At 42.7% G+C, this 25,824-nt stretch overlaps 2 protein-coding genes across 3 annotated transcripts in view; one reads left to right on the top strand and one right to left on the bottom strand.

The window, feature by feature from the left end:
* The window catches only part of THADA (THADA armadillo repeat containing), a 538,115-nt gene that overhangs the window by 30,841 nt on the left and 481,450 nt on the right, over positions 1–25,824 (bottom strand). The window lies entirely within an intron of this gene.
* On the top strand, positions 21,828–22,211 carry LOC117357077 (60S ribosomal protein L37). The gene has a single exon (XM_033937272.1). The coding sequence runs from the start codon at positions 21,865–21,867 to the stop codon at positions 22,156–22,158; it is 294 nt and encodes a 97-aa protein (XP_033793163.1). The 5' UTR covers positions 21,828–21,864; the 3' UTR covers positions 22,159–22,211.

Genomic DNA, 25,824 nt, shown 5'->3' with positions numbered 1-25,824 from the left:
CCCCACCAGTCACAGCAAGGGCCAACAAGTACTTCAACACTGTAGAAATAAAACCAGAAATGCATTTCCTTTTCTTTTGAACACAAAACAAAGATATCTGCCATATACATTTCCCAAGGCAGATGACTCTATGCAATGTCACCTCGGTAACAAAATACAAAAATAGACAAATACACCCCCTCCCTTTTTACTAAACCACAATAGTAGGTTTTAGCACAGGGAGTTACGCTGAATGCCTCGCGCTGCTCTCAATGCTCATAGGCTCCCTGCGCTAAAAAACAATATTGCGGTTTAGTAAAAGGGAGCCATAGTGCAAAATATAGACAGCAGATATAAATTCTCAAAACAGACACATTTTGATCACTAAATTGAAAATAAAATCATTTTTCCTATCTTTGCTGTTTGGTGATTTCATGAGTCTCTGGTTGCACTTTCTTCTTCTGACTGTGCATCCAATCTTTCTTCCTTTCTTTCAGCCTCCTGTATGTTTCCTCTCCTCCAGACCTCATTCTCTCCCCCAACTTTTTCTTTCTGTCTCCCTGTTCCCCCTTCTTTCTGTCTCTCTGTCTGCCCCCTTTCTTTCTTTCTCCGTGCCCTCCCCCAAGCCACTCGGTTTGCTGCCACCGCCATCGGGGAATAGTCCCCAAGCCACCGCTGTCCCAAGCTTTCCCTGCAGAAGCGTCGCGCTGACCAGCATTCCGCTCCCTGACGTCAATTCTGACGTAGGAGAGGAAGTTCCGGGCCAACAAGGCATTTCTCCTCATTCCATCCAGCCTGAGCCCCATCTCTCCTTGATCCAGCATTTCCCTTCTGTGTCTGTCAGAATTACCATTCCACCTATTTTCCAGCATCACCCTTCTTTGTGTCCATCTCACCTATATCCCTATCTCACCACTTTTTCAGAATCTTCATTTGTCTCTGTCCTTGTCTTTACCCCATATTCACCATTTGCCCTTTCAATGTCTTTATCTCCCCCCCCCCCACTTTTTCAGCATTACTTCTATGTCTCTTTTTCACCTCCTCTTCATGTCCCCTCTGTATCTCTATCCTTATTCAGTAGGTCCTGCTTACCCTTTCTCTTCTTTGTGTCACTATCTCCATTTTCAGTTTTCCCCCCTTTTCCTTTGTTACTGCCAGAATCTTTCCACCCTCCCTCCACTCCGGCCCAGCCCAGTATGAAATATTTCCTTTTGTTTCCCTCCCCTCTCTCTTTCTCTCTCTCTTCTGCTCCCTCACTCACGAGTCCTGCATCTGGCCCTCTCCCTTCTACCTGCACCTGGCAACACCCCCCTGCTCCGCGGCTCTCTTAAGCAACTCGTCAGCAGCGGTGATCAAGACAAGCTGCCGACATCGAGGCCTTCCCTCTACGAGTCCCACCTTTGTGGAAAAAGGAAGTTGAAACAAGCGGGACTCGCAGAGGGTAGGCCCCGACGCCAGAAGCTTGTGTCGATCGTTGCCGAAGAGAGCCGCAGGTAGAAGGGAGAGGGAGATAGGAAGGCTGTAGAAGCTCCGGAGCATGACACCGAACCCGGCCAGGATGATTTCTTTTTCAGGCTGCTGCTGCCGCTGCCGCTGCCATCCCCCACCCGAAATGACAAAAAACAGCCTAATGCCCGCGTCGGGAAATAGCCATGCTGAGCAGTGAGCTCAGCACGTACACAGATGAAAGCCTTGCTTGCTGATTGGTCCGGCGGCACGGTGGGACGGGGCCGCCGGACCAATCAGCAAGCAAGGCTTTCATCTGTGTACGTGCTGAGCTCACTGCTCAACATGGCTATTTCCCGACCCGACGCCAGACTTGCATCGCCAGAATTTAGGTAGGTTGTTTTCATCCCCGTGGGAGTCCCGTGGGCAAGGGGGCGTCCCCGTGGGAGTCCCGTGGGTCAGGGGGGCATCCCCGTGGGAGTCCCGTGGGCCCGGGGGCGTCCCCGTGGGAGTCCCGTGGGCCAGGGGGGGAACCCGCGGGATCCCCGCGGGACCCGCGGGATCCCCGCGATCCCCGTTCCCGTGCAGACCTCTATTTTAATTTCAGAAACTCTTTCCTTCTTAATTGTGTTGCTCTAGAGACATCTGGAAAAATTCTAACCAAATCCCCACAAAATTTTGTTAACCTATTTTTAAAATAAAGTTTCATTATTAACATTTTATCTATCTCACTCATGCATGTTATCACCAGAGTAGACCGACTCTGGATCACATCTTGGCTATCTTCCAGAAATTCTGTCAAATTAATTTCAGTTGTAACCAAATGGTCTACTTCCTGGGCGGGTTCTATTTTTTTTTTAGGAACATAATAATAATTATTTATTGGAAAATTTTCTGCATTGGACAACCCCAATATTTCTTTAAAAAATGTTCTTAATAATATTTCAAAGGATAATAAATGAGCTACTGGGAAGTTGACCAAGCGAAGATTTCTCGCTCTATACATATTTTCCATTAATTCCATTTTAGAATGTATCACTGTAGAATCCTTAACAGCAGATACTGAGACAGCTTGAAGTGTATTACATTGAGTTTTCACCACATTTAACGTTTATCCAAACTACCTAAATTGGAATCTACATTTTCAAATTTATGAGACACAGAATGTGAAAAATCTACTGTTTGTTTCACAGTTGACCTGAAAAACCCTTCTACTCTAGAAATACCTAACCACAAATCTTTAAGGGTAATATCTTGTGTTTCCACTGTTAGTGGTTGATCTTCTACTTCACCTGAAAATTCAAGTGATTTAGGTATTTCAGTAAAAACTAGTTTATTCTTCTGAGTGGAGGATACCACATATTCAGTGGAAATAGTAGGATTTATATTCCCACTATTACTCGATACTAGATGAAGGGGAGGAGTCCTTTCGAGGGGACTCATTGAAGCTCCCGAGATGGAAGAATTCATGCTGAGTGGTACTGTTGATGGATTATCAGTTATTAATGTCAAGTGCCTGTCCATAGGACCACATACAGCTGGTGTTGAACTTTTAGGTTTAGTTTTTCTTTTCCCCATGTTGAAGCTATTAAAAATTATAGAGGAAATAATACCTCCTTACATACCAATTCCTCAGCTCCTCGTGGCTCCAAGGGGCTCCCAAGGGGCAAAATGTGCCCCTTTGGGCATGCCCCTTTGGCCACGCCTTGCAGCTGCAACCGCAGCAGCGGCTTCAATTTTAAGATGTTGGCGGAGACGGACCAAATGACGTCATGGATCCGTCTCTTCCTGTGCCTGCCCGATGGGCTGCCGAAGAAACAGCTGCCGCTGCTGCGAGAGACACGGGGCAGCAAACAAGTCACCTCTAGTCTTAATCCCTCGTGAGTATCAGCTCCCGAGAATCCGCGGCAGCAGCTTCAATTTTAAGATGTTGGTGGAGACGGACCCAATGACGTCAGGGGTCTGTCTCTTCCTGTGCCTGCCTGATGGGCCTCCGAAGAAACAGCTGCCGCTGCTGCAAGAGACACGGGGCAGCAAACAAGTCATCTCTAGTCTTAATGTAAATTTATTTATTTTATTATTTATATATCACTTATAGCCTAAGTGGTTTACATTTAGGTACTGAAACATTTTTCCCTGCCTGTCCTGGCAGGCTCACTATCTATCTAATGTACCTGGGGCAATGGATGGGGGGAGGGGGGAGATTAAGTGACTTGTCCAGGGTCACAAGGAGCAGCAAGGTATTTGAACTCACAACCTCAGGGTACTGAGGCTGTAGCTCTAACCACTCTGTCACCCACTCCCCCAATAAACTATATAATGCTCTACCCTACCATGTCCTCTCCGGTGATTATAGATATAGCCTCTACTGTTCAAGATCCTTCCATTCTATGTATTATGTCCACCCATGCCATGTTTTGTCATACAATGCTTTACCACACTTTGTCATACTGTCACCTTTTCTCTCTCACTCCACTCTTCTATACGTCATATCTTCCACACTATACTACCTTACTATGTCTACCATGCTAAGATTTCTCAAACTATGTGTGCTACACAGTGTTTGCCATTCCATGTCTACCGTGCTAGGTTCTATCATGCTACATAATAATAATAATAATTTGTTTTCTTATATACTGCCCAACCGGAAGTTCCGGGCGGTTCATAGCGAGAGAACTGAGATATATCAGTGAAGACACAAAATACAGTAGAATTCAGTGGAATACAATACAATGAAATACAATATGATGCAGTACAATGTAATATAATATATCATTGCATAAATTTACCAAACAGATAGGTTTTTATCCATTTTCTAAACTCATGGTAAGATTGGGCTTGGCCAATTAGAGGACACAGCCAAGAGTTCATTTTCCCCGCTTGAAAAGCCAGAGTTTTGTCTAAAAATCTTATAAAATGACAGGCTTTCAGAGCAGGGTACATAAACATACCCGAGTTTCTTGTGTTCTTATTTGATGAGAATAATTTTAGTTGGGTGGATAAGTATGATGGTAGAAGTCCGAAGAATGCTTTATAACAAATGCAGCTGAATTTAAAAATAACTCGATCCAAGATGGCGATTCGTACCGGTGTCTGGTGAGACGCTGAGGGAATTTCCGCTTCTCACTCTCTACAGCAATTAGACTTTTTGTCGGTCGCGATGCCGAAGAGATGGGGTAAGAGCGCCGCTGCAGCCTCGCGGCGTCTTGAACACCCCCCTCTCGCTTCAATTGAACATTTTCTTCAGCGACTTCAGAGGGAGTCAGTGGCGTCGGGGAGTCGCCCGCTGGACTCTGCGACGTGGAGTGACGCCGGACCGGAAGTCCTGGGGCTGGATACTACGCTGAGCCCCGACCAGAGGAATCTACCTCCCCCACCGCTGAGTGCGAGTTCCCCACGCGAAAGGATTGGGCCAGAAGCTGCAGCACTCCCTGACCGAGAGGCTGTAACACCGGGGAGCCAGCAAGGGGAAGTCTCTATGGCTTTGTTAAGCCCAGAGATAGTTCCAGCGGATAGAGCAGAAGGAGGAGAAAATCCAGACCAACAGACAGAAGGCAGTCAAGGTGAGCCTTTTCAAACTTTACATGAGACTTTCTTTAAACATGAAAAACCAGCTGAAGTGACTCTTGACTCAATTTGGGACTTAGTTTCTAAACTGGGAGACTCACTAACTAAACAAATTAAAGAAGGCGAAAAGAATATAAAAATTCAAAAACAGACAATAGAGGAAAATAAACAGGAAATTTCTAATATTAAAGAAAAAGTGGGAGAAATTGAAAATGAAGTAAAAATGATTAAACAAGTTCAATCTACAATAATAAAAGATAATCAAATTATTAGAAGAAAATTGGAAACTATGGAAAACAACTATCGGACTAATAACCTACGATTGCTGAATTTTCCTAAAATTTTATCTATAAACCCGAGAGAGATGATAAAAAGGTATTTTATGGAGATACTCAATATTCCAGAGGAATCATTGCCTCCTCTCACTCGAGTATATTATTTGCCTACTAAAGCAAGGGATCAACACTCGGAGGATAAGAAACAGGAAATACAAGACCTTCAACAAGATTTGACAGCAATCCTGGAAACATCAGATAAAGATTTGGTTAAACCAGCAACTCTTTTGCTATCTGTGGCGTTGTTGCCGGACAAGAATTGGATTCTAAAAATGTTTTTTAGGAACAAGAATAAAGAGTTTTTGGGTTTGAAAATTCAAATGTTTCCAGACATTAGTAGAGAAACTCAGAACCGCAGGCGTCAATTTCTTATGATGAAAGCAGGAGTTACACAGCTGGGTGGTATTTTCTTTTTACGTTTCCCATGTAAATGCATAATAAGGTATCGAGATAATAAATATGTGTTTTTTGAACCAGCTCAACTTACAGCTTTTCTGACACTGAACGTTTGGAAAAAGAAGGAACAACAACAACTACAACAACAACAATACAATAGTAACAACAAATTGGATTTGATAATAGAATAAACTCCTCAAGCCAGTCACACGATACCGTTTCTTTTGTATAGATTTATTAATAAATTGATTTCCTTAAGTTCACTCATATAAATCTTGGATCACATTATAGAGGACTTGAGATTGTTCGATTAGAATTTTTCAATATCATGTAAACGATTTCTTGTTATTTTGTGTCTGATCTGACAATCTTTATGTACAAAATGTTTTGATTTTGTTAAATATTTTAAAATGATAAATAAAGAATTAAAAATAACTCTAGTTTCGAAAGGGAGCCAATGAAGTTACACGTAAAAAGGGCTTACATGGTCAAACTTTTTTAATCCAAAGATCAGATGAACAGCTGCATTTTGAACCAGGCGAAGTCTTAGCAATATTTTCTTGGTTGACCCTAGGTATTCCTCTAACCCACTCTCCTCTAGATCCTCCCAAAAACTGAAACTATCTTTCCCATCTACAAAAGGTATATCCCGCGCAGGAAAACTTGGAACATCCCTCCCTTTTAGAACCACAGAACTCTGGAACAACCTCTCATCCCCGCTCAGAAATGTTAGCTCCTTCCAATCCTTCCGTAAACACCTGAAAACTTGGCTCTTTTCAAAAATCTAATCACCCCCGTTCTCTAGTACCCTGTTCCCTCCCTATCTTCTTTTTCCCTCTCCTATATCCATCCTTGTAGTTCCTCTCCTCTCAACCTCTGTAAACCGTGCCGAGCTCTGCGCTTGCGGAGATGATGCGGTATACAAACCTAAGGTTTAGTTTAGTTTAGTTTAGTATGTGATATTAGAATAGTGGTAGATAGGATGGTGAACTCCATGTGAAAATATTTTTTTATGGTTCTTAGTTTCTATAAAATAGCGAAGCATTTTTTAGTCAGTTGGTCAGTGTGTTTCTTGAACATTAGGTGTCGGTCTGAAGTAATTCCCAAGATTTTGATGTGACTTGCTATCTCAAAATTTTGACCATTGAGTTGAATGGAGGTCTCCCTGAGTTGTCGTTGGGGCTAGCAAGAAAGATCTTAGTTTTCTCAGGGTTGAGTTTCAATTTTGACTGCAACATCCACTGTTCTATTTTTGCCAGAATATTTGAGATTAGGATACTTAGCTTTTACTAAGCTGCGATAGCGGTTTTAGCTCGTGCTTGGCGCGCGCAGAATTGCTGCGCGCACTAGACGCTCACGCCAGCATTGAGCTGGCGTTAGTTCTAGCTGCGCAGCGTGGGTTTAGCGTGCGCTAAAATTCTGCTCGTGCTAAAAACGCTATTGCATCTTGGTAAAAGAGGGGGTTAGTTCTGTTGAGAATGATTGTAATGGTATTAGTATAGTGATATCATCAGCATAGATGTAGAATATCACATTGAAACTTTGTAGTAAATTAGCCAAAGGGACATGCCATACTAGATTGCCACGCTTGTAATAATATACTTTATCGTGCTATATTTTGCCATACCATGCTTGTCATATTATGTTCTACCATGCTTTGTTAACTATGATTTGCCATCTTTGTCAGACAATGTCCTGCCATGCCATGTCTGCCATCACTGTGTATAAATACACTTTATTATGTATGTAAACTTATAACCCGTTTTGGGCTCTTCTAGGAGGATGGGATATAGAACCAAATAAATAAAGACTTGAATAGTCCATCCAGTCTGCCTAATAGATACATGCAATATAAATTCATGATTGTCTTTTTTCTTTGATATTTCTGGGCCACAGACTGTAAAGTCCACCCGGTACTGTCCTTTGGATCAAGCTACTGTAGTTACTGTCGAAGCTCACTCCAGCCTATCCAAACCATCTTCTCATTTGAGGGATACAGACCCAGCACCATCCTCATGTTCCAAATTACTGGAGTTCCTATCAAAGTCCTCCCCAGCCCATCCCAAACCAAACTGCTATAGATGGGACACAGACTGTGCAAGTTTGCCCAGTACCAGCCTTAGTTCTTTAATTTATACCATTCATTTTCCGACTAGAGATCCTCTGTGTTCATACCATGCTTTCTTGTATTCCTTCGTTGTTTTCCTCTCCAACACCCTCAGGAGGGTGTTTCAGGCATCAACCGTGAAAAATAATTTCCTAAAATTATCCTAAGTATGCCACCCAGTAAAACCTCAATTTATGTTCTCTAGTTTTACCATTTTCCCTTCTCTGGAAAAGATTTGGTTCTGTACTAATAACTTTCAATTAGTTAAATGTCTGTATCATATCTCCCCTGTCCCGCCTCTCCTCTAGAGTATGCATATTCAGGTCTTCCAGCCTCTTCTCATTTGTCTTTTGGCGCAAACTCCCTACCATTTTCGTCGCCTTCCCATGGACCGTTTCAAGTCTTCTTATATCCTTCTCCAGATACGGCCTCCAAAACTGAACACAATACTCCAAGTGGGGCTTCAGCAGCGACCAGTACAGGGGTATCAACACCTTCTTTCTTCTGCTGGTTACTCCTCTCTCTATAGAGCTTAGCATCCTTCAGGCTACAGCCACCTCCTTGTCGCACTGTTTTTTGCCTTCGGATCTTGTTTGTCTGTCTTGATTAGATTGTAATCTCTGTCGGGCACAGTCAGTCTCTTATATGTTTAGTGTACAGTAACGTAGTAAGGGGGGGGAACTGCCCCGGGGGCCATCTTGGTGGAGGTACTGGCACCTCTCCACCCCCAGCCCCGCTCCTCCCCCACCGCATGCCTTCAATTACACCCCCCCATATCTCTAACTATTTGGGGCGCGAGCTACAGCTCTAACCTGCTTCTCGTGCCGGCCTCGGCACCCCCCTCTGATGTCACTTCCGGGTCCCAGGACAAATGGCGTCAGAAGAAGAGCCAACGCCAGCACGGGCAGAAAGTTAGAGACGCTGCTCGCGCCGGGGAAGCTAAACAGGTAAGGGGGGTGGGAAGGAAAGGGAGCACGTATGGTGGGGGTGGGGAAGAAGGTGAGGTTTGGTGCTGTCGCCACGGGCGCCTCCCACTCTTGCTACGCCACTGGCTGCATATGTCTAGTAGCGCTATAGAAATAGTAAGTAGCGGTAGTTTCTATATAAACTTAAATTGTACAATAAAAGTAATACAGAAACGAAAATAAGATAGGAAAAAAATAAGAGAAAAGCAGAAGAAAGACACTAGGACTAAAGCATGGGAAATAATATTTTGAGAACATCTTTTCGAAGTCAAGAGACTTCAAATTAAATCCTATTATTGCAAAATGCTTCTTTAACAAATACTTTTACCCGATTTCAAGGACATTCTTACAAAATCACATATACAAAAAAAAAAAAGATACCCCTATTTTTTGGTTTCAACTGGATCCATTTAGTACACAGGCTCAGTAGTACACACAACCATGCAGGTGACTTAAGTGTAACTTCCAGGGATGAAGGAATATCAACGGTTGTTTTACTGTAACATCTTCTGGTCGACGGGATTGAGGCTGCATCTGTATCACAGTATGGAGAGAGTTTGGGTTCCCCTGCTTCTGTCATCATTGCATAGGCTAAAGGACATAAAAGCACCATCAGCTTAGCCTCTAAATCGAACCTTTTCCATTAACTTAAAAGCTATGTAGAACAAGGGCAGTTTATGCCGGATCAAAGGCAGAAAGAAGGAGGTGGAAAATTGCTTATTCAAACCCACCAACAATATTCTGTGCTGCCATCAACGTTATTAAGACCCTTTGTAGTTTTGGGTCACATAGTGCAATGGTGCATAGAAGAGGTTCCCAGCCCATGGTACACATACCTCAAGGGGTACACATGACATTACCAAGAGGTACATGGTGCCTCCAACACACTCTAGGCTCGCATCTCTTCTCCCCTCCTCCTTTCTTCCCCTAGTTCCAGCGGCAACCTTCCCTCTCCTTCTTCCCCCCCCCCCCGGGGTACATCATCTCTCTTTTTCTGGACGGGGGGAGAAAGACAGGTGTTGCTGGACTTGGGAAGGGAGAAAGAAAGGTGCTACTGGATGTGAGTCAGGGAAGGGAGAGGAAAAGGTACTGTTGGATGTGGTGGGGTGGAAAAAGAAGGAAGGGGAAAGGAATTTGGGCTTGTAGACCGCCTTTTGCAGTTATACAACCACACTCAAAGCAGTTTACATACAGGTACTTCAAGCATTTTCCCTATCTCGTGGTGGGCTCAGAATCTATCTAATATAGGCAGTGGAGGATTAAGTGACTTGCCCAAGGTCACAGGGAGCAGCACAGGGTTTAAACCTACCTCAGGGTGCCGAGGCTATAGCTCTAACCATTATGCCACCTGAAATTTCACCTAAAGTCCAAGAAAAAGTCTCAGCCTGTTTGGCTGACATTGCTGCCTGGGTGTCTTGCCGTCATCTGAAACTAAATATGTCCAAGACTGAGCTGCTCTTCTTTCCTCCTAAACCCTCCATTCTCCATCTCTGTAAATAATGCTGTCATCATTCCAGACTCCTCTGCCCACAACCTTGGAGTCATCTTTGATTCTGATCTCTCATTTTCTACGCACATCCATCAAACTGCTAAGGCCTGTCGCTTCTATCTCTACAACATCACCAAAATTCACCCCTTCGTCTTTGAGCACACTACCCGGACCCACACTCTCGTAACCTCATGCTTTGATTACTGCAATCTACTTCTAACTGGTCTCCCGCAGTGCCGTCTCTCCCCCCTGAAATCTGTGCAAAACTCTGCTGCATGACTCATCTTCTACCAACCCCGCTACACTCATGCCACCCCTCTCCTTAAATCACTTCACTGGCTCCCTATCCACCTTCGCATACAGTTCAAGCTCCTATTGCTGACCTACAAGTGTGTTCATTCTGCTGCTCAATATCTCTCCTCTCGTCTCTCTCCTTATACATCTCCCAGAGAACTCCGTTCCTCAGATAAGCCACTCTTAGCTTTACCCTTGTCCTCCACTGCCAATTCCAGACTTCATTCCTTTCATCTAGCTGCCCCCTATGCCTGGAATAAGTTACCCGAGTTTGTTCACCAAGCCTCTCCCCTTATCTTGTTTAAAAGCAGACTGAAGACTTATCTTTTTGATACAGCCTTCAATCCATAACCCCCTTCCCCACTGCCCACCAACCTAGCCAGCGATTAACCATTCCCTTTACTGTATCCACGGCATCCTGTTTAGATTGTAAGCTCATTTGAGCAGGGACCGTCTTCTTCATGACTCTGTACAGTGCTGTGTTATGTCTGGTAGCATTATAGAAATAATAATAATAATAATTAGTAGTAGTAGTAGCAGCAGATTCTAGGGCAGGTGTCAAAGAAAACAGAGAGGGGAAGGAGAGAGGAGAGATATTGGGTATGGAGGGAGCATAAGGATATGGAAAACAGAGGGGCAATGCTAGACAGAGAGGGGATAGGGACACAGAAGACAGATACTGAATACGGGGGGAGAACAGAGATAAGAACATAGAGAAGATGCTGGAAAGGACAGATAGGGTGACACAGAAGGACAGTGAGAGAAGAAATCCCCAATGGAAAGGAGGTTCTGTAAAAGATAGGAAAAAAATAAGAGAAAAGCAGAAGAGAGACACTAGGACTAAAGGAAATAAAAGAAAATGCTCAGACAACAAAAGTACTTTATTCTGAATTTAGTAATTGGTATGTCACCTTTTGGAACTGCATATCAGTTTCTATTTCTCTAGTATTGCTGTATATGCAGAGTCTATTTCATATTTGTTGAGGGTCTTCTGTACTTTGCATGTATGACTGCGTCGTGGTGTTCTGTCAGCATGTAGTTTCTGTGTAGAGATCTTGTAGCAGTTCTATTTGTTTTGTTTTCTCTTTAAACAGTGGTATATTGGTGTTTTAGGGCCTGGTGTAATATTAACAATGCTGCCTTTACACGCATAATATGGTTGCTCTTTGAGTCCTGGGAGTTAGTGCTATTATGGTATGGTAAGGTTCTGACTGTATTTTTGCAGAAGTGACATCAAAACTTAATTTTTCTACAATCTGGTCTAATGTTATGACAATTTTGTAGTACCTGATGCGTGTTAAGGTACAGAAAAGAATGTTAATCTTGCAACTCCCAATCTCATGAGATAGCAAAATCAACAAGCTCTCTGATAGGGAAGACTGGCTGAGGGCAAATGGGATGTGTGTGTGACAGAGAGAGAGTCACGCTTTATTGTAGATATATATATATCTCAGCTATTTTAAACCTGGATTTAAATGTGTTATAGAACAGGTACAAGTGAACCGATTTTTCACTTCATAAAAATAACAATGACTAGGAGACACTCAAAATTACAGAGTAATACTTTTGAAACCAATAGGAGGAAATATTTTTTCACTCAGAGAAGTTAAGCTCCGGAACGCGTTGACAGAGGTTGTGGTAAAAACGGATAGCGTAGTTGGTTTTAAGAAAGGTTTGGACAAATTCCTGGAGGAAAAGTCCATAGTCTGTTATTAAGAAATGGGGGAAGCCACTGCTTGCCCTGGATTGGTAGCATGGAATGTTGCTACTCTTTGGGTTTTAGCCAGGTACTAGTGACCTGGATTGGCCACCGTGAGAACGAGCTACTGGTCTTGATGGACCACTAATCTGACCCAGTATGGCTATTCTTATGTTTTTAGTGAGCCAATGATAGGACAATTAAGCCATTGTACCATCACTGATGAGGCTGGCTCTGAGGCACTGTGGAATGAGGCATTATGACATCACAATCTCAGCTCTGGAATGTTGCTCTCATTGGGGTTCCGGAATCTTGCTATTCTTCGAGATGCTGGAATGTTCCTACTCCTTGGATTTTGTCCAGGTACTAGTGACCTGGATTGGCCACCGTGAGAACGGGCTACTGGGCTTGATGGACCATGGGTCTGACCCAGTAAGGCTAGTATTATGTTCTTCGTATGTTTTAATTGTATGTTAAATATTTGTTTGACATTAGTTATTATGAATGTTATGTAACTGGCTATACATTTTTTTAAATAAATAAATAAATGAGGATACAAATAGCTTTTTTTTCAGTTTGACCTGCAATACTGATATTTTTAATGGAATTTGGTAATTTGATATATATTTTGTGGGGCTGCAATTTTCACTTTTTGTGGATATCTTTTGTTTTATGAGTAAATCAAGGAACTTTTTTGTTGTTTACCTGCAATTACATCACTTTCTTTTCCAGAGATAAATAAAAAAAAATATTTGATATCAATATGTGAACATTTCTTAAGAAACAACTGAATATTTCATAGGGTATCCTAATTTTTTCACATGACTGTATGTGTATAAGAAGGTATAATATGAATATAAGATATATTTTATACAGGTATGTATAAGCAAGTAAATTGATCATACATTATAGGTGGAAATAAGAAAGAGGACTGATTATGATTTAAGAGGGTTGTATTGAGAACCAATTCAGAAAACGCTAACTCTGTATTGTAACACCATTACAAAGCTCATGCAAACCGCTCTGAATTGACTCCCCCCCCCTCATCATTCGCAGCGGTAAAGAAGCTTCAATAACCAATGTAAAGGAAAGCCGGAATAAAGTACTTAATGAACAAGGAGCAAAACTTTGTATTGGATATGCAACCAATGTTGTTCACGTGGTGAGCGCTTTCTCTTCAAAGCGTTGAGACATGACCATGTTTCACCACTTCTCAGTTAGGACACTGGTCTTTGGCCAAAGGGCCGCCGCGTGAGCGCACTGCTGGGCACGATGGACCACGGGTCTGACCCAGCAGCAGCAATTCTTATGTTCTTTCGCATCTACATTGGTTGCCAGTTCAAGTAAGATTTTTATTTTTTCACACAAAGCTTTTCACTCGGGCGCTTCTCCATACCTTTTGCCATCTACACTTCTCCCTCTGAATCCACGGGTTTAATACCCACGAATTCGGTTATTCGCGGTTTTTAGCCCCGAACCTCCCCCTAGTTTGTATGGGTGAATCACTGCCTCCCGAACCTCCCCAGACCTTACCTGGTGGTCTAGTGGTGACACGGGGCAGGAGCGATCTTCCTATGCTCCTGCCCCGTGCAGAGCCGTCATCAAAAATGGCTGCCGTGAGTTCCCGTGGTCTCACGAGACAACAATAGGAACGCACGGCAGCCATTTTTTATGACGGCTCTGCACGAGGCAGGCGTGTAGGAAGATCGCTCCTGCCTCGTGTCACTGCTAGACCACCAGGTAAGGTCTGGGGAGGTCCGGGACGCAGGATGGAGGCAGGGGTGTGTAAGAGTCGGCCCTAAAAGTTATTCACGTTTTTTTCAATATTTACGGGCCGGCTCTATCCCTAACCCCCGTGTATGCAGAGGGAGAAGTGTACTGTGCCTTAAACTCCTTCCCACGTCTTATGCTCTTTAGATTCTAATAGGATGTTTCTCCCAGGCCCGCAACAGGCGCACCTGGAGTCTACTAGGAATACGGACTTTTATTTTTTGGCGCCTTCTCTTTGGAATTCCCTCCTTGACTTCATCCGTTCAGAAAAGCCATTGTCTCATTTCAAAATCTTGCTGAAGTTTCTAGTGTTACGTCAATCTGTACTGGGGTTAGGAGCTACCTTTCAGCTGCGCTTTCCATGTAAATGCTGTATTAATTATCAAGCAAATAGATATGTTTTTTATGAACCCGATCAACTACAATTTTTCTTGGAGGGTAAAGTGGCTTCCGTATCCCCTCAGATGCCCACTGAAGTCACCAACCAGACCCGTATAGTTAATATACAATCGATGTGCTCTGTATTTATGTTATGAAATATTGCTTGCTTCTTGCTATAATCAGCTATCCCTGATATATGCTTGATTCTCGCTCCTTAGTTGTGGACTGCTATCAAGGTATTGTATAAGTAATATTTAATATCTTATTACCTATTGGATATTGTTATGTTTCTTTATCAAAGAATTTCTTTTGATGTAAAATAAAGGTAAATAAATACATTTTTTTTAAAAACACACACAAAAAAAACACCTTGCTGAAGACGCATTTTTTTCGCTATTTTTTCCAGTGGGGCCAGCTGAGGTTTAGGACTGGTTGACCTGGGGCCAAAGGCAGTCAATTCGTGTGGCTTTTTATATTGTGTGTTTGTGTCTGGTGTTCTATTCCTTTTTCTATTTTCTTTAATGTATACCACTTAGATACTTGTGGCGCAATGGTTAAAGCTACAGCCTCAGCACCCTGGGGTTCTGGGTTCAAACCCACGCTGCTCCTTGTGACCCTGGGCAAGTCACTTAATCCCCCCATTGCCCCAGGTACATTAGATAGATTGTGAGCCCACCAGGACAGACAGGGAAAAATGCTTGAGAACCTGAATAAATTCATGTAAATGTTCTTAGCTCTCCTAGGAGAATGGTATAGAAAATTGAATAAATAACCCCCCCCATAATTCTTTATTTATACACTGTGCAAATGCATTTCGGTTCAAGGCGGTATACAAAAGAACATAAGGAGAAACAAATAACATTGAAATTGGTTAAACCATGTGGAAGTACGGCACACAGAAACTCCCTATCTGTCCCAGACAGGGATCACAATCTATGCTAAGGTGCCTGGAAAGTAATGATGAGAACTATGTACAATATTAAGATCAAATTGAGAAAAATAAAAAAAATAGCACTCAAGAGGGCAATATTAGATGTTGTTATCATTGCTGTTTTGTTGTTTTTTTATTAAAATGATGTCATTTTAATATTTGATGTCTTTTTATTAGTCTGTCTTAATTGTCTTTACCCCACCCAAATGTTTTATGAATGTTAGCCGCTTTGAAACTTTGAAAAGGCGGGATAGCAAAATTTAAATAAACTTGATAATGACAAATAATCACATCAGAAGCAAAGGAAAGAGACAAACACAACCTGCACTACATCATATGGGGCTCCTTTTACTAAGCTGCGAAAGTGTTTTTAGCGCGCGCAGAATTGCCGCGCGTGCTAAACCCACGCTACGCGGCTAGAACCAACGCCAGCTCAAGGCTGGCGTTAGCGTCTAGCGCACGGGGGCAATTTAGCGCGTGCTGAAACCGCTATCGCAGCTTAGTAAAAGGAGCCCGTAATCATACAACTTCGGGGAGGAGGGGGGGAAGACATCATACGAAATTTAAATAGTCAGATCATTCTTCTTTTAACTTAGAGGGAACATGATAGAGACTTACAAGATCATGAAGGGCATAGAGAAAGTGGAGAGGGACAGATTCTTCAAACGTTCGAAAACTACAAGAACGAGAGGGCATTCAGAAAATTTAAAGGGGACAGATTCAGAACCAGTGCTAGGAAGTTCTTCTTCACCCAAAGGGTGGCGGACACCTGGAATGTGCTTCCAGAGGGCGTGATAGGACAGAGTACGGTACTGGGGTTCAAGAAGGGATTGGATGATTTCCTGAAGGAAAAAGGTATAGAAGGGTATAGAAGATTACTATACAGGTCCTGGACCTGATGGGCCACCGCGTGAGCGGACTGCTGGGCGTGATGGACCTCTGGTCTGACCCAGCAGAGGCACTGCTTATGTTCTTATGACCTCCCTGTTTTCCTAGACAAATATCTCATTCCACAAACCCCCTCCTAGGGTCCTTAGATCTACGAATCAAAACTTATTGACAGTACCTTCAATCAAAGTCCTATACGACACTAGAAATTCCATTTTTCCTGTAGTCGCACCCTCGCTCTGGAATTCAATGCCACTTTATCTCCGCAACGAAAATTCCCTAAATAAATTTAAAACGAATCTTAAAACATTTCTTTTTAAAGATGCCTATCAATAAATGGGAAAAAAAAAGTTTTTAAGAAGCGCCATCCCTGTCTTCCTCTCGTTATTCCCTATCCCTCTAGCCTTCCTTTTTATTTTTATTTACATATTGTAATTACAACTTCCCTATCCCCCAGTACCTTTCATTTCTAATAAGCCTTAATTTGTCATAGTTTTAGTTTTACCCTCTTCTTATTTTATTTCAATTAAATCTTAAATTTTATTAGATTTTTCTAATTTTTAATATTGTAAACCGTCCAGATACATGTGATTGTCGGTATATCAAGCCATAAATAAACTTGAAAACTTGAAACTTGGGGCTCCTTTTATCAAGCCGCGCTAGCGGTTTAACGTGCGTAATAGCGCGCGCTAAACCGCGGGACGCGCACGCCGCTACCGCCTCCTCTTGGGCAAGCGGTAGTTTTTGGCCAGCGCGGGGGTTACCGCGTGATGAAAAGTCGTGCGCGTTAACCCCGCTAGCGCGGCTTGATAAAAGGAGCCCTTGATCTCGTATAATGAACAGTTATTCAAGATCCCCATCTTGAGAATCATCAATGCAATCGGCTGTCCAACCCCACCTCTAACGAATAAGCTAATGACTTTAAACAAAATCTCTAAATAGGGCAGTTTCCTCAGATCAGTCAATTCTCTGTCTAGAACAGTGGTCTCAAACATGCGGCCCGGGGGGGGGGGGGGGACACATGCGGCCCGCCAGGTACTATTTTGAGGCCCTCGGTATGTGTATCGTAATCACAAAAGTAAAATAAAACAGTTTCTTGATCATATGTCTCTTTAGCTATAAATTATAATATTATTATTAAGACTTAGCCAAAAGGAAAGATTTACAAACTATAAAGAGAGTTTTACCTCATGCAAAATTGTTATTTCTTTAATAAAACATTAACTATTTTTTCTGAGGCCCTCCAAGTACCTACAAATCCAAAATGTGGCCCTGCAAAGGGTTTGAGTTGGAGACCACTGGTCTAGAACAAATCAACCTAGATGTAGTGACAACACTTAGGCGCTGCATCTTCTACGTTAGTAATTTTGAGAAGAGCTTTTTGACCAACGCTCCATTTTCTTCTAGGATTTTGTTTCAGAAAAGATTCATCAACAATGTTTTTCTTTTGTGGCAGGGCTCTGTTGAGGAATTAAATTTTTTTTTTTTTTTTGCTTGGCTTAATCGGCGTGATACAGGTGGTATAATAACAATAACCCTTCTTGTGGAATTCTCTTTTTTGTGTGTGGTATTGCCATGGGAGACTGGGAGCTGAAGCTCTAGTAATGGAGGCACCAGTGGCTGCTCTGTGTCCATCCCAAACGCGGTGCATCGTGGTTTTCAAAGCATGACAATCCGACCTGAAAGCAGAGGGGTAAAGATGTGGCCTTAGGGGATAACTTGCTGACAGTCTCCTCTTTATGCTGCAGCCAGAAGGGTAAGGGTGCATGAGAGCTTGTTTGAGGATTGGGGGGGGGAGAGGTAAGGGAGTAAGCTAGTGAGTGGATGGACAGTAACAAGAATAAACAAGTGGATGGGGGACCAGGAGAGTGAGGGAGAAAGGGGATGGGAGACAAGCGAGGGAGCATTACAGTGGTATATAACACATTTATTCTTGCGACCTTTTTTGATAGCTTAGTCTTTGTTCTGGCTGCCTACCTACTGTACCATGAACCGCGACTTCTTGCATCACAATGAACCATTCATTGTTTCAACAGAATATAGTAATATTTTTTGTCTTCTGGCAAGTCCCCAAGATACAATTAACAAGGAACATCAACTGCCACACATTCCTTGATGCCATGTTTCCCTATACTGAGCATTCATTTACATTACTATGGGGCTTATAATCGAAAGAGGAAAACGTCCAAAAACCGGCCTAAGTCGGCACTTGGACAAACATTGTCAAAATACGTCCAAGTGCCGATAATAAAACCGAGTTTTGGACATATTTCTAAATGAACCAGGCCTTCATAGTGCCACTGAATGACCATAGTTAAACGGGGCGTTTCAGGAAGAGTGTTGAGGGCGGGATTTGGGCGGGACGTGGACTTAGTCGTACTGCATGTATAACTGAAAGTTATACAGCACAGGATTGATGGAACTTGGACGTTGTGACTTAGACCATTTAAAACATGGTCTAAGTCACAAAAACCCACCTAAAGTCACCAGATAAGCACTGCAAACACATAATACAGACCCCACACACTACCCCAGTGATCACCGACCCCACCCCCATAAAAATATTAATCACAACTTGAAAGTTGTGCCTCCAGAACATCATGACCTGGCCGCCTGGCATAGGAAAGCCTAGTCGTGCTGCACAGAGACATCTTAAGCCGTCTTGGGGGTGGGTTAGGGACCCATGGAGAGGAGGACCCATACCCATAAGCCCCTGTAATTACTGCATTGATACTTAAACATGTGCACTCCCTTATACACCCCCAAAACCCTTTTTTACTTGCATATAAGTGGCTCCTGCAGCCATAAGGGCTATTGGGGTGGTAGATAAGTGAGTCTAGGGCAGGGGTGTCCAATGTTGGTCCTCGAGGGCTGCAGTCCAGTCGGATTTTCAGGATTTCCCCAATGAATATACATGAGGTCTATTTGCATGCACTGCTTTCATTGTATGCTAATAGATCTCATGCATATTCATTGGGGAAATCCTGAAAACCAGACTGGATTGCGGCCCTCGAGGACCGACATTGGACACCCCTGGTCTAGGGGATTCTGGAGGTGGTTTGGGGGGATCAGCATGACCTATAAGGGAGCTATAGTGAGGAGAAGACATGGCATCCTTTTTGAGAAATTCACAGCAGTGCCCTGTAAGGTACCCCACTATTTAGGTGGCATGTCTGGGTGTTCAGTCCATCACTTTGCAGACCCCTCCCACGTCCAACAGGGCTTGTTCTAGGCGTTTTGGACTTGGACGAAAAGTTGGACGGAAATGTGGTATAAAGATGGACGATTTAACGACTTGGACGATCAGATCGACAGGACGTATACTTAGGCAATTTTTGAAATGAAAAAAAAATGTGGACGTATTTTTCGAAAATGTGTCTTAAGCTGTTTACTTTGGACGACTTGCGACTTAGACGAAAACGGACTTAGACGTTCCTTTCGATTATGCCCCTCCAAGTGTTTTGTCTGCCTTTCACCAAGTCACTATTGGAGTGTGTATGACACAGAGGTTTCGGACAGACAGTTTGAGGAGCAGGACAGCCCAGTGGCTCAATGGTGAAAGAGTATCTGCTACGAAGGCTCCCAACTCAATTCTTGGATTGGGTCACTTGCAGTCACAGCTGGCTGGAGGCAGTATTCATTGCCCCTGGTGGGAAGGCTTATGTTTGTCATTAGGGGTTGCAACTAGTGCCTGAATTGAGAGCCCATGATAAAGGTGCATGACTTATGTCCTCAGGGCTGATGCTAATAAGAACATAAGAATAGCCTTACTGGGTCAGACCAACGGTCTATCAAGCCCTGTAGTACATTCTCATGGTAGCCAATCCAGGTCACTAGTACTTGGCCAAAACCCAAGGAGTAGCAATATTCCATGCTACTGATACAGGGCAAGCAGTAGCTTCCCTCATGTCTTTCTCAATAACAGACTATGGACTTTTCCTCCAGGAACTTGTCAAAACCTTTCTTAAAACCAGGTATGCAATCCGTTCTTACCTCATCCTCTGGCAACGCGTTCCAGAGCTTAACTATTCTCTGAGTGAAAAAATATTTCCTCCTATTGGTTTTAAAAATATTTTCCTGTAACTTCATCAAATGTCCCCTAGTCTTTGTAATTTTTGACGAAATGAAAAATCGATCCACTTGTACCCGTTCTACTCCAGTCAGGATTTTGTAGACTTCAATCATGTCCCCTCAGTTGAAGAGCCCTAATCTTTTTAGTCTTTCCAGACTATCAACAGTGAGAGAGTGGGTCTGTTATAATATAGGGAAAATTCCTCAAGTAGCTGCAAATGAAGGAACCAGAATACTAACACTTATTCTGAATTAGCTGGAAGAAAAACAAGACAGGAGGTAACTGAGATCCCCCTTCAAAAAAAAAATAATAAATAAATGGAGGTGAGCCTCAGAAAAATTTAAATCAGGGTTCACAATCCAAAATGGTGTACTCTGGGTTATTTCTGGTTTGTTGGATCAGTTATATCCTACACAGCATCCTCCCTCCCCTAATTCCACTATCTTGGAACTCCCCGAGTCCTGACACCACCAGGCCTTACCAAAAACTTAAACTATCCTTCCCCTCACTAAAAGGTATCCTCTATGTGGGAAAATTGGGAAAATCTCTCTTCTTCAAAATCACAGGGCTTTGGAATAATCTTACTGCCCCAATCAGGGCTCCTTACAACTATTCCGTAAGCACCTGAAAACTAGACTTTTCACAAAAATGTAATGCTCTCCTCCCCCCTGTTCTCAACCTCCAAACCCATTATGTTATTCCTTCCTATATTAAGCTCTTGTAAACCGTGCCAAGCTCTATAATTATGGAGAGGATGCGGTATATAAACTTAAGGTTTAGTTTAGTTTATATCAGGGGATGGCTGCATTTCATCACAAGCTTCTGGACTATTACACCACAATATTTAGTACCAAATAACCTTTTCCCCTTGCCAACAAAATCAGAGTTTTATATCACGATTTCTAATTTTGATTCCACCCTATTCTTTTTTATTCCTGTTTCTGGATCTTCCTCGCCCAAGGTAGCTTGCATGGACGGGCTGAGTCACAAGTACAGTGGTACCTCGGTTTACGAGTGCACCGGTTTGCGAGTGTTTTGCAAGTCGAGCAAAACATTCGCAAAATTGTCGCCTTGGAAACCGAGGTTTTAAGAAAGGTTTGTGCCAATTTCCTGGAAGAAAAGTCCATACCCTGGGTCAGTAGCATGTAATGTTGCTACTCCTTGGGTTTTGGCCAGGTACTAGTGACCTGGATTGGCCTCCGTGAGAACGGGCTACTGGGCTTGATGGACCATTGGTCTGACCTAGTAAGGCTATTCTTAAGTTCTTAGAGTTTGTATCAGTGGCAAATAATTCAGAATGCTGTAGTACGATTGATAGAAGGCTGCAAGAGGTGTGACCACATCACACCCTTCTTAAACAAACTATACTGGCTACCAATACCTTACAGAGTTAAATTTAAATCTCTATGTTTGATTTTCAAGGTCATCAGACAGAATGGACCAGAATACTTAAAAGGACAAGTTAGGACCATTGAGACCTCTGAGGTCTTTTCAAGGAGCATCAATATTTGTACCCTCATCTAGTGTATCGGCCGCTGGAAGAAGATGACGAAGGGAACCTCGTCTTTCGGTAAACGCCGCAACAAGACGCACACTTTGTGCCGTCGGTGTGGATCCAAGGCTTACCATCTCCAGAAGTCTACCTGTGGTAAATGTGGATATCCAGCCAAGCGCAAAAGAAAGTATAATTGGAGTGCTAAAGCCAAAAGGCGCAATACCACGGGTACTGGCCGCATGAGGCACCTGAAAGTTGTCTACCGCAGATTCAGGAATGGATTCCGTGAGGGAACAACACCCAAACCTAAGAGAGCAGCTGTAGCAGCATCCAGTTCTTCTTAAAGAATGTGTTTTTTGGGGGTCAAAATAAATAAAATAAAATAACTTCGGTTGTCTCTGGGAATTTTTTTTTTTTTTTAAATGTCAGTTCTGAAGTGAATTGTGCTTTCAAAAGCATATTTATGATTCGATTACTTTTTTTTTTCCCTGTAGTTATATATAGTTTTAATTAAATTTTATTACACAGTGTTACTCTAGTTAATTATTTTTTACCCATTTTTTAATCTCCTTATGTGTTTTCCCTGTAAGTTCTTTCTTTACTATAAAAAAATGTATTTCTTTCCCTCTTACCCTTTGTTTACGTTATAATTGAAATTGTATGTATTGTTGTTGTTTCCTTATATGTATATTTTATTGTACATCGCTTAGAATTCTGATTAAGCGATTTAACAAGCAACCTAATAAACTTGAAACTTGAAATTGTATGATGTGATACTTGCCAGCGAGTCTTCTCAGAAGTAGCCTCCATGCTCTGGAATTTACTCCCAAATGGACTAAGTCTAACTCCAAACTAGCTCTACTTCAGGAAGCAGGTGAAAGCCTAGCTCTTCACCCAAGCCTTTAATATATAGGGTGATTGACTATACACTCTTCTGCATCAGGACTAGCTTTCCACACACACTAACTAAATCAGTTCCTTATATCTTGTTTAATATAAACAACTTGCCTTGAGTTTAGCTTCCCATCTGTTTATCCCAACGCACTCCGTACCGCTTATCTTGTCCCCATCTAATATCAACATTAAACCCCTTGGCTAGAAGTTGTTTCCTCGCAGCTTACTTGAGTGGGGACCTCTGAGCCTGCATTTCCAGCTATCTTGGCATTTGTTGAGCTTGCTCCGAGTTTTCGACGCTACCAGGCAAAACTAAGGTCGCCCCCCAGTGACATCACAGGGGCCTCACGGTTCCCTACAAAAGACCCACACTCCTGTGGCACATGGCCAGAGGCGCATGGCTGCAGCGTATGGTCAGAGAGGCGTGCCCTGAGGGGCACACCCTACCCCTTGGGAGCCCCTTGGAGCTCCAGGAAGCAAGGTGGGGTAAAGATATTCTTTATTTAAGTAGATTGATAACAGGAAAACACAAGGCCAAGACCAAAGTACCCACCCCTGTCCCAGCTGGCTCCATGGACCGTCACTTTGCACCAGAAGGTAATTTGAACTTTAGTCAAAATCAAGGTTCTTCACCAACAGAGATCTCACTGTCCCCTCCGGAGCATCTTCCTTCCCTCTTCCTTTTAGACCTTGCGATAAGAAGACCTTATTAGAAGGCTCTCTATCAGAAATTGGATCTTAGGACTCACAAAGTGTAACAAAATTAACTTTTACTTAAATGCCTCAAATGGTGTCTTTGTTAGATCCTCTACTGAGTGAGCCAGTATCTGAAGAAAAGCAAGATGTTACTCTTAAAGATTTGTGGGTTATTACCATAATCAAAGGTTAGAAGGGATATTAAGATCAATTAAGAATAAGGTGTTTTCACAAGAAGTGGTCGACAAATTTGTTAATGTGAATTCAAATGTTACTTTATTGGATAAACGATGCAGTATGGTTGAATCTTAGGTCTCAGCTCTACAGACTGTTTCAGCCTCAGCAATAAAAGACTCTTGTAATATACATTTTAAAATGGAAATGCTTGAGAATGCAGATAGAGCTAGAAACCTAAGATTTATTAATTTTCCTATTACATATTTACTTTCACCTGAGATCCTATTGAGTAAATACCTCAAAGAGATTCTAGGTATGGAAAATGCTGCTATTATGACTTCCTTGAAATGATATTATACTCCTGATAAAGAAAAAGCTCCCAGTTGATCATGGAGTTGATCGTCTAGTATCTTCATAATTAGATCTGACTGCTTTCTTAGAGGATTCTCAAGATAAGATACAGACAAGATCTACCCTTTTCATAACTTGTATTAATGAAGTTAAACTTTAAAAAGAAAGACGAGAATTTCTGTGGAGCTAAGGTAATGATATTTCCGGATGTAGCCAGAGCAACACAATTAAGACGGAAGGCCTTTTTGGCTTTGAAGCCTAGAGTGGTTGCTCTGAGTGCTACTTTTTTATTTCCTTGTAAATGTTTTAATTAATTTTCAAAATAATAACTATATTTTTGGGGATCCACTGCAATTAGAACAGTTCTTGAAAGAGGCTGAGAATAAAATATCTTGACAAATGAATATTTAAGCAAATGCAATGCTGATAAATAATGTTAGGAAGAAATATCCTAAATTCTTTTTCCTTAAATTGATTTCTTTAAAGTTTTTGGAAGCAATTTCTCCATTGATGGGGGCCGTTTGGTATTTCTTTGAGTTGTTTTTTTTCTTTTCCTTTGTATAATTGAAATGATTACCATTTTTCCTATAAGTCATCGGTGATCTCCTTGATTTGTAGGGCAGCTACCAGGTCCTCTTTGCATACCTTCACCAGGTTTTACCAGATTGATGTGGCGACCAAGCAGGATTCTGCTTCTGGTTCCCCCGTTTTGGTGGCTGACTCATCAGCCCCACCCTGGTTTTTGGGACTGCTCTTTTACGTCCCACTGGTTCCTGGAATAAAATGGGATTGTACAAGAACGAAAGATTAGGTTCTTACCTATGCTAATCTTATTTCTTTTAAATCCACACTCTATTCCTGGAACCCGCCGTGGAACCTGCTGATTCACCAATCGTCTGCCTTGACCAGCCCTTTGAAGATTACCACCTGAATGTATTTTATACTTTCCATGGAGTTTGTAGTTCTAGTGCCCCCTTTTGTAGGTGCAGGCTATTTCTCCTACTAGCACTGTTTTGTTCAGGTACCTCTTTGCAATTATTCATGATCGTTTAATGTTGATGTTCTGAGAAGAATAGACTAATGTGCCGGGGAGTTTCCCCATTCCCCTCCTTTTGTTCTTTTCTTTCAGATGTTGCTGTCTGCTTTCCTACTAAACTGATTTTCTGGGAGGAGATGCTGAGATGAGAGGGGGAGAAGCTGAAGATTCTGAATATTTATATCTCCCTATAAGCCTGTCTGGCGAGGATAGGTTTACAATCTACTTGTCCAGGAATAGAGTGGGACTGTACAGGAATTATGGTTTATACCAGGAGTGCCCAAAAGGTCGATCGTGATCGACCGGTAGATCGCAAAGGCAACACGAGTCGATATCGTTGCCTTCGCGTTCTACTTGCTTCCCGACTCAGAAGCGCCAAGCTGACCAACTTCCCTCACCCGACGTCTATTCTGACATCGGAGAGGAAGTTCCGGGCCGGCCAATCGCTGCCTGGCTAGACCAAAACTTCCTCTCTGACTTCAGAAATGACATCGGGGAGAGGAAATCTGGTTGGCCCGCCGTTTCTGTGTGGGGAAGCAGGGAGAGCTTGGGGCAGCGGTGGTAGGGAGGCCTGTTCCCCGATGGCAGCAGCAGTGGCTTGGGAGCAGGCAGGAAGACAGAAAGAAAGAAGGAAAAAAGAAAGAAAGAAAGGGGGGACAGGAAGACAGAAAGAAAGGGGGCATGGAGAGAGAAAGACAGAAAGAAAGGGGAGCAAGGAGACAGAAAGACAGAAAGAAAGGGGAAGGGGGCAGGGAGAGAGGAAGAAAAAGTTGGCGGAGGGAATGAGGCCTGGAAGCATACAACAGGCTGAAAGAAGGGAAGAAATATTGGATGCACAGTCAGAAGAATAAAGTGC

The sequence above is a fragment of the Geotrypetes seraphini genome, chromosome 3 (genome assembly GCF_902459505.1).
Source record: "Geotrypetes seraphini chromosome 3, aGeoSer1.1, whole genome shotgun sequence".
In the NCBI taxonomy this organism is placed as follows: Eukaryota; Metazoa; Chordata; class Amphibia; order Gymnophiona; family Dermophiidae; genus Geotrypetes; species Geotrypetes seraphini.
Note: the sequence above shows the minus strand (reverse complement) of the source record. Positions and strands in the feature narration are given on the sequence as shown.